The sequence below is a fragment of the Patella vulgata genome, chromosome 8 (assembly GCF_932274485.2).
Source record: "Patella vulgata chromosome 8, xgPatVulg1.2, whole genome shotgun sequence".
Lineage (NCBI taxonomy): Eukaryota > Metazoa > Mollusca > Gastropoda > Patellidae > Patella > Patella vulgata.
Genome location: NC_065886.2, coordinates 27,437,622 through 27,452,430, shown reverse-complemented (window position 1 = coordinate 27,452,430; position 14,809 = coordinate 27,437,622). Strand labels below are relative to the sequence as shown.

General features: G+C 33.3%; 1 protein-coding gene across 3 annotated transcripts in view; it reads left to right on the top strand.

Annotated features, from left to right (window-relative positions):
- Positions 1-4,569: 4,569 nt before the first annotated feature.
- The window catches only part of LOC126829737 (glutamate receptor), a 67,201-nt gene continuing 56,961 nt past the window's right edge, over positions 4,570-14,809 (top strand). The window contains exon 1 of one of the 3 annotated variants that reach the window (XM_050559850.2): positions 4,570-5,019. In XM_050559850.2, coding sequence (XP_050415807.1) covers positions 4,932-5,019 — 88 coding nt within the window. In that variant the 5' untranslated portion in view covers positions 4,570-4,931. The remainder of the gene's footprint in view (positions 5,020-14,809) is intronic. The other 2 variants (XM_050559849.2, XM_050559848.2) reach the window with 2 other exon arrangements.

Genomic DNA, 14,809 nt, shown 5'->3' with positions numbered 1-14,809 from the left:
CACCTCACAATCATCTCTCAAAGGGTAAAGAAAAAATCAATCGTTATACCTACTACTTGAATTAACATATAAATCGTGAGTTTAAACTACAAGTACCGAACTTACAACAACTTGAAACTTTCATAATTCCCTATACAATGTCAGATTTTAGTAGCATCTGTATTTAACTGATAGGAATTCAAAAATCTTGACATGTAACAATTTCAATATCCGGTTGCAACGCTTCATAATATGACAAATTCTTACAGCGAGTTCTCCATCTTGAAACCTGTTACTTGAAATACAGTTCAGACATCTTGTGTGTTATCATTTTATAGAAACCTTATTAACCACAATTACACTGTACTGGTAGGCTTTCTAGCAATTTATAAATAATATTTTCAAAATGCACCGAACAAACTAGGAAATGTCACACATTTAATGATGACCACATCCTTGCAAACTGAACGTCTATTTTGATTATGACTATTATACTTATGCGCAGAAAGAACCAAAGTATCTGGCGAAAACCCTTGAGATTAAGCAAGCACCATACCCACTCAAGTGACAATCGAACCCATGACTGCTATAGAAAGATTTAAAATTTAACCGTTACAAAAGGACAATGGAGGACAAACCTTCCCCGGTTGATTTCCGGTTTTAATACTGTAATCAACTAAATGAACAATACGTTTAAAGATGGCACATACGGGCTTTTCTCTGGACGTCAAAATTGCATAGCAATTATCATGCGATTCACCGAGTCAATATTGTAAAATTTTGTCGACCACTGACTAGGGAGGCCTGGTCTCAGAAAAATACCTTGAAATGCAAGATCATCAATACAGATTTTGCACTGGTTCAACAAAGCTACTTGTCGAAGGATACTATTTTAAATTATATGCTTTTAATTTGACCACTGACAAAGTGGGTGATATTTGAATCTAAATTCACTCGAAGAACAAAAATGAATTAATATTCTCCCAGGATAGACATATACTGATAGAATAATACAAATTTGGTTATAATTCAACCTTGTGTAAATTATCAAAACCATTGCGGTCTAAGTATAATTTAAAAAGTTATAATTTTACAATCAATTAAAAGTGTTCGTATTGTCTGCATGTTTAGAAATTTAATCATAAGTATTCAAAATGAAGTCTATAAAAATACATAAACCAGAATGGGGGAAAAAAATAGTGATACAGAATTTAAAAGAAACATCCCAGATATATATTGGTTTTTGTTTGTTTTCCAGCGAGTAATATGAACTACTTGTTACTGTGTTTAATTACGTTTAGAAACGGTATATCGAATAGTCGCATTTATCAATTTACTCAATTACATAACATAAACTTTCATAACTCTAAATAGCATAACAGTTCCCAATACCCAATCATAGATTACAAAATATTGGCGAAAACTTTCCAAATTAAATTACGGGTGATAATTCTGCGTGTTTGTTTTTGGAGTAGAATGGGTTAGGGTCTGGGAATATAAGTGTGTGTGTGTGTGTGTGGGGGGGGGGGTCGATTGTCAGTCAAGGGCCGAATTATAATCCATCTACATGGAATTGGGGTCTTATCACAGTTCTGCGAGTCCCAAAAACGGAGATGGTGTGAACAGAGTCGTGATGTAATCAAACGTTTCTGTTTTGGTGATGGAGATATTATCATATTGACTTTGCGCATGCTTTATTGCCAGAAATGCTCGTATTTATTCGATTGATATCGTTTGAGCTATTGAGATAATTCAATACCTGAACGTACAATTGAGTATCCCCGTGTTTTGTCAAACCCAATAGCAATCTTGAATGTTATCCATGGGGATTCATTGACACCTTCTCTGCAACACATGTCGTTATTGGTTTTGTTTTCAGGACTAAATGGTGTATCTGTTTTCTAAACACTGGGGGAAAACCAAAATACCCGTAGAAAACCAACGATCTTCAAAAGCAATTTGTTACTATATGCAATCTTGGAATAGAATAATTTCATCACCTTCTGTAGTTTATCTGTCAAGGCGGAAAATCCATGGTTGAAAAGTGTTTGTTTTCATAGTTCATGATCACACGATCCGCGATTTTAATCAACAACAAAATAAACACACCTATAGACAATAAAATAAAACTCTTGTTAAAACTCGCTCATCAACAGCGCAATAAGCCGTCTGTGTATAAAATATTCAAAAGAAATTAAACTGATTCAAAATAGAATACAGAAAATTTGTGTATTATGGTCGACCCATGACGTAGTGAGGAAATAAATTTGTTCTGATGAAAGACAGACATGAATTTCCTTCAGTAAAAGCCGGGGAAACCTTGTGTTTAGCAAGTTTAACAAGCTTATGTATTCAACAATATGTTTTTTCTCGGACTTTATACATAGTATTGTGTTTCAAAAGGAAGAAACAGAGAGACAAAGTAAGAGGGAGGGATAGGGATCACGCATTGCGCTGCAAGTCTTTGCCTTTCTCCGGATCCAACCATTGCACTGCAGATCTTTGACCTTATTCCAGGTTCCCTATTTTTGTTGAGTGGAGGTTAGTCTCTTTCATCTCACGAATTATAGTAAGGCAAAGTGATTCCTTTCTGCTACATATATCTTGTAGGTAACACCCTATTCCATACATTTATAATGATGTTTAATTGCTTTGTGGTGTTTATTGTTCAGATTCATTTGAAGAACTATACAAAATTAGGTTTATGGATGGGAATAGATGACCTAATTATCACAGCAAGGGATTTATGTTTTCATCTACGTATTTGTATATCAAGATTTAGGACAGCCATGACACTGTGGTAAAACGATGTCATGTTTTGGTGTCGTGTTAAAGGTGGAATGGTTTTATCTTGTACGTTTCTCTTCTTATACAAATATACTTATCTACGTGTCACACTACATCAATTTGTGGTCCTCTGGACTCGAGCGCCCACGCCAATAGTTCTTCACCGACTGATTGAACCCAATTAGTTATATCTGACTACACTATCTCAAGACTTATCAGATATCCACGATAAATTAATCGTGGATTAGGGTATATATTTGTGGTTGATATTATTGTACAGCTGAGATTGTGTACAGAAAAATCAACACACTCATATATATTTGTATAGCAGTGTTTTGCAGAATCTGGATTAACCCATAAATATAACACGAAACATACAAATGAAATATGTATTAGTGGAATATTCTAATTCTTATTTTTAAAAGCACACGACAGCTGCTATGGATATAGAAACCTTTTTCTAATATCTTTTATTGTGAATTTGGATAATCTCATATTTCTTGGTAACGTACATTTTTAGAAAATAAATTATGAAAGAAAAAACACTGTGTGGTTGTTTTAGTCAGATTTCCGATCTGAACTATGAAATACTAATAGTACCAGTGAATAGAAGCTTACCCGTTCGTTTTTATAGCCAAATGAAGGAAAACAAGTGTTTGGTCACGTAAAATAATTAAAATGGGAGACATTGCGTGTTGATAGCACATCTTTCTATCTTAAATACCTTAAAGCACGTTTACAAACTTGACCGCTTTATTATCAGATATAGAAAATCTGGACCAGACACAGAAATGACAGTTGCACGTGCCCTTTACTGCCAAATTGGTCTTGTCTTGTTTTGCCGCTTTGTATCTAAACTCATTCTCCACTCTGGATCGATGGAATATGATAAATGATATTTTAGCTCCTCACTGGCAATGGTAAATTATAGTAGAAACACTCATTGATTGCTTGTAGTCGACCCAATTTATGCCATAAAGTTGGCTCAATGCCGTCTTTCAATCTCTTTTTTTCCTGTGTTTTATGATTACCTTAAGTTTATGGGCTATTTATCAAAATATAGAGCTAATATCTTAGATAGAGTGAAGATAGATTACATTAATATACGTCTGAGTCCTGTTTTACGATCAAAATCAATTTATTTTAAGCGGATTAGAAAGATAGTGTATATATTCGGGTACAAAGTGCCACGTCGCTATATTAAGCTTTTATCCTTTTCATGTTTTCTCTTATATTATTTTATCAACAAAATGATCACACATTTGCTTTGGTCTAGAATATTCGTGACCGTAAAATCCAATTATACGAGTCTACAGAGACGCATAACAAAATATCCCAAAAGACCAGAAAGAAAAACAGAAGCGCGTATAATATTAAGAAAAATATTCTTCTAAATGACGTCTTAAGATATAATAAGCTTAGTCTTCACTATGAAATTCAACAGAACAGTGTTAATTGACACTATAGTGACCAGTAGAATCCTATCTGTTAATTATAAGGGATAATAATGAGTTGGCTTGCTGGGATATGATATAGTTAAATAGTCGTGTTTAACCAGAGAAACTTGAAATAATGGTAACCATGACAAATTCTGATTGTTTATAATATTACATTTACAAATGCCACAGTACTCTTGTGTTTGATTCCCCTGGTATGCTTGTTCCACTTGTAATCAATATTAGCAAATAGCCTAAACTTCTCATCCTAATTATCTCAATTGCTTCCCTCGACCTTCCATACACAGCTGTCACTTTTATCATTATTTCCTCTAGAATTAGAAAACTAAAACATTCAAACACGCGACTCTTCTAATCCAGTCGCTACCGCAATATATGTATATGTACATGTAGATCCGTTGATGATAAGTGAATTTACTGGAGAAATTTAGTAGCCAATTTATGATGGGTTTCAGTCATTGATGATTTTCGGCTGACCAGACAGAGTAATCGAGTTCTCTGACGAGAGAGTTTTCAACCGTGCTTTGGGGACAATCAGCACGCCATTGCTTCGCCTAAAAATTAGATTGTGACTGCACATGCGCTGAGATGGCTTCTGCTTCCATCTGAAATTATTAGTTAAGTGCAATGGCGAGAGCGAGCGTTCACTAAACATACATATTGTTATGGCCGAGAAATGTGGGATATTGTGGAAAAACCAGGACGGACATGACAAAAATACTCGTCTACGGACTTTTGGTCTTGAACTGGATACAGATAGGTGTAATTAATGGATTATCAGACGGAGTACCCATCGGTAGGTAATTTTCCAAAAGCATAAACTATATAATATTACATATAGAATACAATGAACTTTTTTTTTACCATTGTATGCGTATATATTTTTAAATGTGATTTTTGATCCATAACTTCGTATCCATAACAACATTCATAGCTTTTCAAAAGAATTCTTCGACTATTTTAATGAATTTTGTAAGAAATTCTAAGGGAAACGAAATGTTTCCACGAGTCAAAAAAGAGACATGCAATCAAATAAAATCCAGATTTGTTTGCTATTCTATCTTAGTTTTTTTTTCAGAAATAATAATCTTAAATGTAACGAAAAGAAAATGACAGATAATATATATCTTCAAATGAATATTTGATGAATGTATTTCGGTATTCGTTTTTCATTTCCTTTTCTTGGAATAGTGGTCGGTCTGTGATGCTAATTTTAATTTTCTACAAACATATTATAATCAATTCAAACCTGATTGTCTGATTTTTGAACAATTAGTGCAATTTTGTTGGTAGAATTTGAATATTTAGTAAGACTATATGAGGAATATTTATTAGGTGTCCTATCTCCTCCAGCTATGTCTAGTTAATTTGTATTCTTATAGACCTACATGAGCACGCTTGGTTTGATAAATCAATAGTTTCAGTGTCTTCTTCGTTTTAATCTGCGCAGTGTTCTTTTGAAAATTTGGATGTATTTCGGAGTTAGGATATTTCTAGATTACAAACGTGATTAGATATACTTAGCCTACATACGTAGACGTATATTACAATATTTATATCTTGATATATTGAATTGGCGCAATTCATCGACTTTACGGAGAAAATATGACATATTTAAAAGAACACAACATCTGAACAACGTTGGATATCAATTAAATAGAAAAAAAATCTTATTCACGTATTTAATCAATGATCTTGAATTTTATCGCATGTAACCATGGAGAATATGTCTAAATAATTCTTGATAACAACGATACGTGTTTTTGTAGATCTAATTATGCATCATAGGTTTCTTGTGTGGGAAAGTCTTTTGGATTTCACGTCTAAGAACAACATCTACATTATACATGTTCACCTGCTAATTACTTGCCTTGACCTATGATATCTAGTACTACAGTAAGTTTTTTTTGAACCTACTGGTTGCAGGATATTATGCCTTTCTTCCACATAATTATCCATTTATTGTAAGCCTCAGAATCAATTTCAGCCTATGATATTATTTTTCCATGATATCAGATACATTAAATCTGTATTGAGGGCGCATAAAATCATCTAATTAACATTAAAGGCGTGCGTTAACTTTGCCGACGAGAGCAATGTTAAACAACAATCTGATAAAAACAAAGATCTGAATTTCATTTCTTTTCTTTACACTTTCGTTGACCGTCACAAAACGAAATTTGGACTTGTGTTTTAACGAGATTGCACCACCAAGAAATTATTATATCCAAAATGTTTGTTTGACATACAAGAGAGTAACAGTGTATGAGTGTTTATTCCATGGATGATATAGCACATCAATAATCAAATCTTAACACTAACAAAATCAGACTGACCCCCCCCCACTCCCACCCCACCAGTCGTTACCCAATAACCTTTTATATGAAATATAGCTAATAACTCCTAAAACACGTTTTCTCCATAACCTGCTAAATTGAACACGGTAGAAGCCTGGGTACAGAAATCAATGATTTGGAATAATCTAACTAGTGACACTACTCACTAAAATGACTATCGGCACGAGAGTTAGACATTGTCACAAACGTTATATTACTATAGAGGCTACTGATAAAGTCTCCCGAAAGACCCAGTAAGAACATACGAAATGTATTATTTATACTTCCAAATGCTTTTAAAAGACGGTCTCATTAAAAAAAAACCCCAAAACAACCACATTTATTTTTTTTACATTACATTGTATTTTTACATATTTTTGCCCAAACCATTTTCTACTAGCGAAAGTTCCATTGATATCAATCATTCAGAGTCATTCCTATGTATACGTTGAAGTTACAAAATCCCCAGTCCTGCACACAGATACAGGCAGTTTAATTGGTCGGTAAGTTCACGTGATCTTGGCACTGGCCTTGAAGAAAGTATGTGAAATGTCTATGTAGGAGAATAAAAGATAACATAATTGTCATCTTTTTTAAATCGAATTTGTAGACTTAAGTTCAGCGTAAAACAACAGCAACCCAATAGAAGTTAAAATACGTATAATTTATAAATACATTATTTTAATAATTCTAATACAGTTTAACTAGCTTCATTTTAGTAATCATCTGAATGACTAGAAGTGATAATTTTATTTTAGGTGAAATTATTATAAAAGTGATAGAAAATAATCAGTAAATAATATTTAATTAACAACTGCTACAAAATATTGTATGTTAATGGTTTGTAATCAAACAACTATTATAATTATAAATCACAGTGTTGTGAAATGTAACCATGGTGTAACAATGGCAACTAATATTGCAATAGTAAATCACAATATTTGGTAGAGAGACTAGCAACTGCTGTTGTAATTCTAATCGTAGTGTTTTGTAATCTAAATCATAGTGCTTGGCAGTTTAAAGTGGCATTAGGTAAGATTAGATAAAGAGCTGACAGTTCTCGCTATTACAGTTAGAACATTTCTGTCAAATTGCTTCACTCTGAACCCAGATATATTAGCGATTAAATTTTAAGTAGCCTCGATCGTCATTACTAACCTTGGTACGATAATAAACAAAGTCTCAACTATCCATTTTTACATTAAATTATCCATCACAAAATGTATTCAAATCCACTAAATATAGCAGGCTAACGATAGCATCATGAGTTGAGTATGGTCTGGATAGGTTAATTAATGTCTAATTAATAATTTACATAATATTCCAAGCTTACAGAAAGACCTACATAATGCATGTTAACAATAATATTGCCATTTTAAATCTTAGAGTTTTACAATAAAACGACTGAGACAAGCATATTAATTTAATATCGGATCTGAAAACGGCATTTAAAAATGAAATAGGCTTAAAGGACAATATTGGTGTCAATCATTATCACATATATGTGATAGAACTGGGTATATGATATAGAACACGTCCCGATTATAATTTTAACACAGAGATCATCGCTACGATATATGCCTAATGAAGATTTTTAGAAACGGAAGTGACGAAAGCAAAAGGAAAACACGAGATATCCTTCTATATAACTGATAACAGATACACGGGCGAATTTCTGCTCACTAATAATTCCTTCTAAGACCAAAAGTTGTTATATGAGACTGGGAGGATATCTAAGAATACAAAAAAAAAATAAATAAAAAAATAAAATAAAATAAATAAAAAAAATTGACAGTAATAGAAAAAGTCCGGACTATTTCTATTTTACTCGTTTCCTCTTATCTAGTGAAATTCAATTACTTTTCGGAATTGTCAGAAATACCCTCACACCCTCATATAACAACTTTTAGTCTTCGAAGGAATTATTTGTGAGCAGAAATTCGTCCGTGTATCTGTTATCACGCGTCACTTCTGTCAGTTATATAGTAGGCTCAATGTGCAAGTTTCTCCCTATGACTGTCATAGAAAAAGTCCGGACTATTTCTTTTTTACTCGTTTCCTCTTATGTAGTGAAATTCAATTACTTGTTGGAATTTATGGACTATGGATTATGGTTCATGATACTGTATATAACTATTTTGTAAATCACAGTGGTTTACAAAAATATTATAATTGTAAACTATGGTGGTTTACAATGGAACACTAAACCATCAGATTAATTATAAAGTATAAGGTTAGAATTCGCCAGTGATATTGTATATCTTGAACTAATGTCATTTCCGATATCATTAATATCAATACTAACCTATGGTGTTTACAAATGATATTACTAATAAGCTGTATACATTAAAAACGTAAATAGTAATATAGGTAGGACTGATTGGACAAGCCTATCTGTGAAAGACCTATACAAAGTCAATGGTTTCGATTAATTCTTCTTTATAGTCTCCTTCGAGGTGTGCGTGCTTCACTTTACCAACGATGTTGCAAGGCCTGGATGCCGGTCAGGAAGAAATTTTCTTCAGCCCCCCTAATAAAAAAGTCGTTAGCAGCTTACATGACGTAATCATTAATAGGAAAATGGCGACTGGCTAGTTCCTTTTTCATTTTTGCAAACAGGTCTCATCCATGGTTACACACCTGGCCAAAAGGTTATCAGGATCTGCTTCAAGACTGCGCAGATTGTCACGTGACGTTTCTGATCCAAAGTCAAACGCTTTGGCACCCATCTTGAAGAAAATGTTGTCATTTCTAACTCGTTGGCGATAATGTGCTCAACCCTCTCATGAGAGATAACCACAGCACTGGCAATATGTAGAGTGGTCGATCAGACATCACCATGTCATTCACCCGGAAAGTGTTTTCTTGAATGGTTGCTGTTGATGGCCTTCCAGGACGCGGGTCTTCGTTAAGGCTTTCTGCCACGCTTAAATTCCGCAACACACCTCTTTACCGTGGAAAAGGAAATGGCATTAACCCCTAAAGTGGAGACCATGTCGGTATGTATCTGTGTTGGGGTTAGTATTGTCAGTTACAGGTACTTGATGACTGCCCTATAACCAGTTTGTCCATTTCTGGTGATTTCAATGGCTAGATTCACGATATGGTCTGGTACGAAGACAATAATAACACTACATCTTATGTCTATGATTTATTCCATGATTGTACTTGTTGGTGACAAAAGTTTGTTTCAACCCAATTGATCTATCTGGTTCAGGTTTAGAACTTTCACTCGATATTATACTCTTTGCTTTTTTGTTCGAATAAATTGATGGAGAGATGAAATGAACTGACCCTATTAATGTAATAATTAATAATGGATGCACAACTACATGTGACCTCCGATCAAGACACCCCATATACAACCTGAACATTTAAAAAAGAGAAATAGAGTTTTCATTGAAAATCTTATTAACTTCAGGACATGATACTTCTAAAAACAACATTAACGTTCATAAAAAAGTGTGTGAATTATTATCTTTCGATCAAAGTATCCCGGAAAACAACAATAATGGAAAAGAGAATGTGAATTTTCCCATTAGAGCTGTTATTAACTTGTTGAAAGTGATAAACTTCTAGCTCTGTCATGGTGAAATTAAACTACTGTCATTTCTGTAGTTTGTCGTGACCTATCGACTTGACACAACAACCAACTCTCTGAAAAACCGCTGACTTCCGTGTCGTATAAAGAATTAAAAAGATGACCGACATTCCTTTACGGTGAATTATCGCGGGTAAAATAAACGATCGTCTTGGCAGTATGGGTCTCAAAACAGGTCAAACTCGAGCACGCAATCAGACATTATTTTAGCTTCAAAGATAAACCTTCTTTACAGTGTTATTTCGAGAAGAGCTTTACGTTTTAATATATTGAGAGTTTTAACTGTTTCATTATCCCCAAATGTACTGTAGTATCCCAAAACAATAATTACACGTATACTTCCTTTAATCACGAGAATCTTAACTTTATTGAAATGTTATTATGCCTTAATGTTCACAAATTTCAAAGTCGTGATACATATTCTCTAAAGAAAACCTGTAGATTGGAATCGACTACTTGGATCTTGAACCACACCTACATCTATCATAGGGATGCTTTCTTATGACAGAATTCTACTGAACATTGGGATTCGGTTCGGACACGCCTTCGTTTAATTTTGAAATTATAAACTCTGAATGACATTAATCTCAGGAAAATTCTAATACTTTTCAGCATTAATTTGAATACAATTAATGGCCATCTGGGTAGAGCAAAACAAGTGTTTCTTTAAAAATATAATATTTTGAAAAACATTGAATAATTGGTCACACGCCCACTCCTACCATCTCTAACCACAGATGTTTTCCTTAGATACTTTTTTTTCTAGTTAAATTCATATTTTCTCCGGAAATATCTATCTATTTGTGTGATTTTCTTGTGTCATATATTTTGGTTATGTCTTTTGTCTTGTTCTGCCCTGCAGCCCTTTTATATTCGTTTGAAGAACTACATTTCCAGGAACCAAACTGTTTAAAATCATGGAAATGAGAGAATAATGAACGACTTATAATAATTAGGTATTATTTGATTATGCGTTCTATATTCCAGATTAACTAATTAACTAAGTACTTTAATTAGATTTTTGATGAAGACGAACGTCATAGAGTGTGTTCAATCTAATATTTAAGTTGGAAGTGTAGACGTTTAAAATATCAACCATTAAATATGTAATAGACATGTATGTATTGCTGTAGGCGGTCTACGTAATGACTATAAATAATGCATACAAGCAGATACCACAACTATTATTATTAGATTAGATCGTTTTATTAATCGGTAACCTTGAAATGAAGGAATCCGTGCAAGTATTAAAACCTAACTTATTTGCTTTCTGTACACGAACACAGTCGAAAGCTCAAACTATTCTTCAGTAGTGTGGATGCAAATTAAACTCTTTTAAACAAAACAGTCCACCTTTAGCGACTTCTAATGAGATACAGAATGGTACAAAACGTAGGACATTGTAATCAAAAAATATTCCAGTATTCTCATTAAATATAACATAACACTATTTCCTTTAACGGGCTGAGACATTAATATTTTAAAGGAACTGAATTTATTACTCAATATTATCTCATCTATAATCTTTCACATTAAAAAAATTAGGATTTAATATTGGTCTATTTAATCAATATTGATGTTAATCATCTTTAAATGGCATATAGTAACTGGATAGAGTAAAAACAAAACAAAAAATAACAAAACACATACTTATTGAAAACAGGTACTGATGTATTTAAGTTGACGTTTCGAAGAATGTTCTCTAAATGTTATCAAGCTAATATTGATGTTGTTACCTTCCGATCCGTTTCTGCCATGCGCTCTCCAGATGTTCAAGCTTGAACATTCCATGAAACTGCGCATGACAAATGTAAACCGGATGCCGAAGTGAAATCACTTTATTATAAATTAAAGTATGGCATATCCGATTAAATATATACTTTGCACTACTGACTAGAACCATTACTGTATGCGAAAGTTGATTTAGCATGTTGTTTTAGTTTTATAAAGCGCACAAAAACGACTTAATGTATACTTAATGTATTAGATTAGGATAATGGAAATATGTAATAGTGATAACTACAGATTCAATACAACGTTTCGGGGCAAATGCATTTTTCAGCTGAAAGAAAAAAAACCCACATTGTACTGTGACTATCAGTGTAGGTTGTTGTTGGGTTTTTTATTACCTGAAAATGAAATTTTGCTTGAAGCGTTGTATTAAACTGCTAAATAAACTACAATCATTGGGGAACAAAATCAAATACGCAGTTGTACATCATTTTTAATATTAAGCTGTGGTGTAATTCTTGAATCATTCTATATTCACTACATTTTGACTTCAGCCAGCTTCCTCATTATATTCTAATTTAGAGAATGAAGTACATTTGTTAGTTAACAGACGATACCTAGGGCAGACAGCTTGTTAATTCTGACCCAAGCCTGTTAATGGATGCACAAGGCAATTGTAATTCAAGTTGAATCACATTAAGCTAAGCTTAGACGGGCTACTGAGTGACGACTTACTAGTTAGAAGATACCAAGGTTACACACTATTGTCCTGTATGACAGTAGATATGGGCTTCCTCAAATTTGATATTGAACTGAATAGAAATATTACAACGTGCGAAACAACAATCCAGTTGTTTTATAGCCAAATACTTTCATTTGCTGGAAGATCATCCAAGAAACGCTGAAAACCCCAATAAAAATCCCAACATCTCCCAAATATTTATATAATGTAATTCAATAAACTATTCGATGTAATAGGGTATGTCCAGTACTGTGTGAATTTATAGTTGATTATGTTTGTTCCACATGGTACATGTTGATAAATGCTGGGAATTTTTTCCAAATCACCCATTAGGTTTTCTGAAAGATAGATGTAGATACAAAAATAATGGAATAATCCGGAATACAAAACAAAACTTACAAATTTCAATTAAGTAAATATTTATAGTATTATATCCGGTCAGAATATATACAATACAAAGAGAGAGAGAGAGAGAGAGAGAGAGAGAGAGAGAATTTTATTTCAATAATTCGCTTGCGCGTAGGGGTCTTTAGCAGTGAGAGGAAACCGGAGGACCCGTAGAAAACCCACGAGGTTGGACAGGCGACCCTACTCCTTGTCACGTAAAACCGGGAATTCGAAACCACGCCAGTTGACTCAATGACAGGCTTTATGATACAGCACGCTAACCATTCGGCCACCTAACCCCCCATATACAATACAAATGAAAACGTAAGATTGATATGTACAAAACTAACAGTCTATTTATTAGACAGATTTATGTTTATTTTATTGTAAGTATACCCTAATTGATATTTACGCATCTGTTGCAACACGTTTGCGTAATCAAGACATTATTTTCGATTTTTATTTCTTGAATAATAAATTCATCCGCTCACTTAACGTTCCCGCTTTTATTGTCTGCTTTCTGGAGTACGAAAACAGGCAGACGATACGAATGACTTCTGCGAATAAGACAAACGAGTCTCGGTCTTAGCTGGCAATCAATAGTTGTGAGTCCATAGGGGAAAGGGATTGAGATTCCGAACTTTGTATTCAACAGATCGTGTTCGACTATCCATGGGGAATTCTGCTTCTCTTCAAATTGTAGACAGCGATGTTTCCCCCGATTAAACAAAACTGAGATATAGAAAATTCCACTAGGATCATAATGGGATGTGAAACGTCCATTACATGTAAAGAGCTATATTTCAAAACACAACCTTAACAATGAAATACGTCCGTCTCTTATTCCAGGTTTCTAGTATATGAAAGTAAATTGTTTTGTCATGTTAATAAGTTATATGATATGTGAGTTATTCTTCAGCCAAGATATATTAGTAGGAGTGCGTGTTAGGGGTTATGTGTACTAACCATTCTGGCAGTTCGACTAATTTTGCCAGAATCGAACATAGCCGTTTCTGTTAGGTCGATGCATATTGGATCTAGCAACGAAGAATCAAATATGATGAAAAGTTATTTTAAAAATGGTACAAAGAAAAGCATTCACCAAATATCCCCCGCTGTAAAAATAGATCAATATACAAAATAAATAAGGCTTAGACCGGTGCTAAACCCATTTTTACTTTGTATTAAGCAAAAAAAATGAATCTGATAATAATGGAGCTAAGAAGTTGGAACATTCTTATGAAAGTATATATATATATTCATGCACCAAGAAATACCAGAATTAAGGACAGGAAACGTGGGAAGAATAAAAGATAATTGATCTGTTGTCGCTTATAAATTACTTCCTCTGTCATAAATGTGAAATTAAGACTATTAATAATATCCTCATGAGACACAGAAGTGTTGAGGATGTCTTATACTTTCACCTTCACGTGACGAATATCGCTATCATATTACTATGGCTTTTAATCTATTTGAGTTCTGATTTGGTATGATCATATTTACATTTAAAGAGACATACTTCATTTCTGAATTGTTATGTCAGGCAAATTGAATTCGAACGTTATTTTTCAGTTGCTTTAAAATCTACGATTATTTTTGGAGACCTACTTCATTAAAGGTATATTTTTAAACATCAATTATAGTCGTTATGATTTGACATGTGAATAACAGATGTACGAACATTTTTTGAAACCCCACATCGATAATAATATTTTATAAAAAATAATTTTCACTCTAAATAGTAAAATAGATACAGCGATTTAAACACAAGATGCTCTTTTATGAA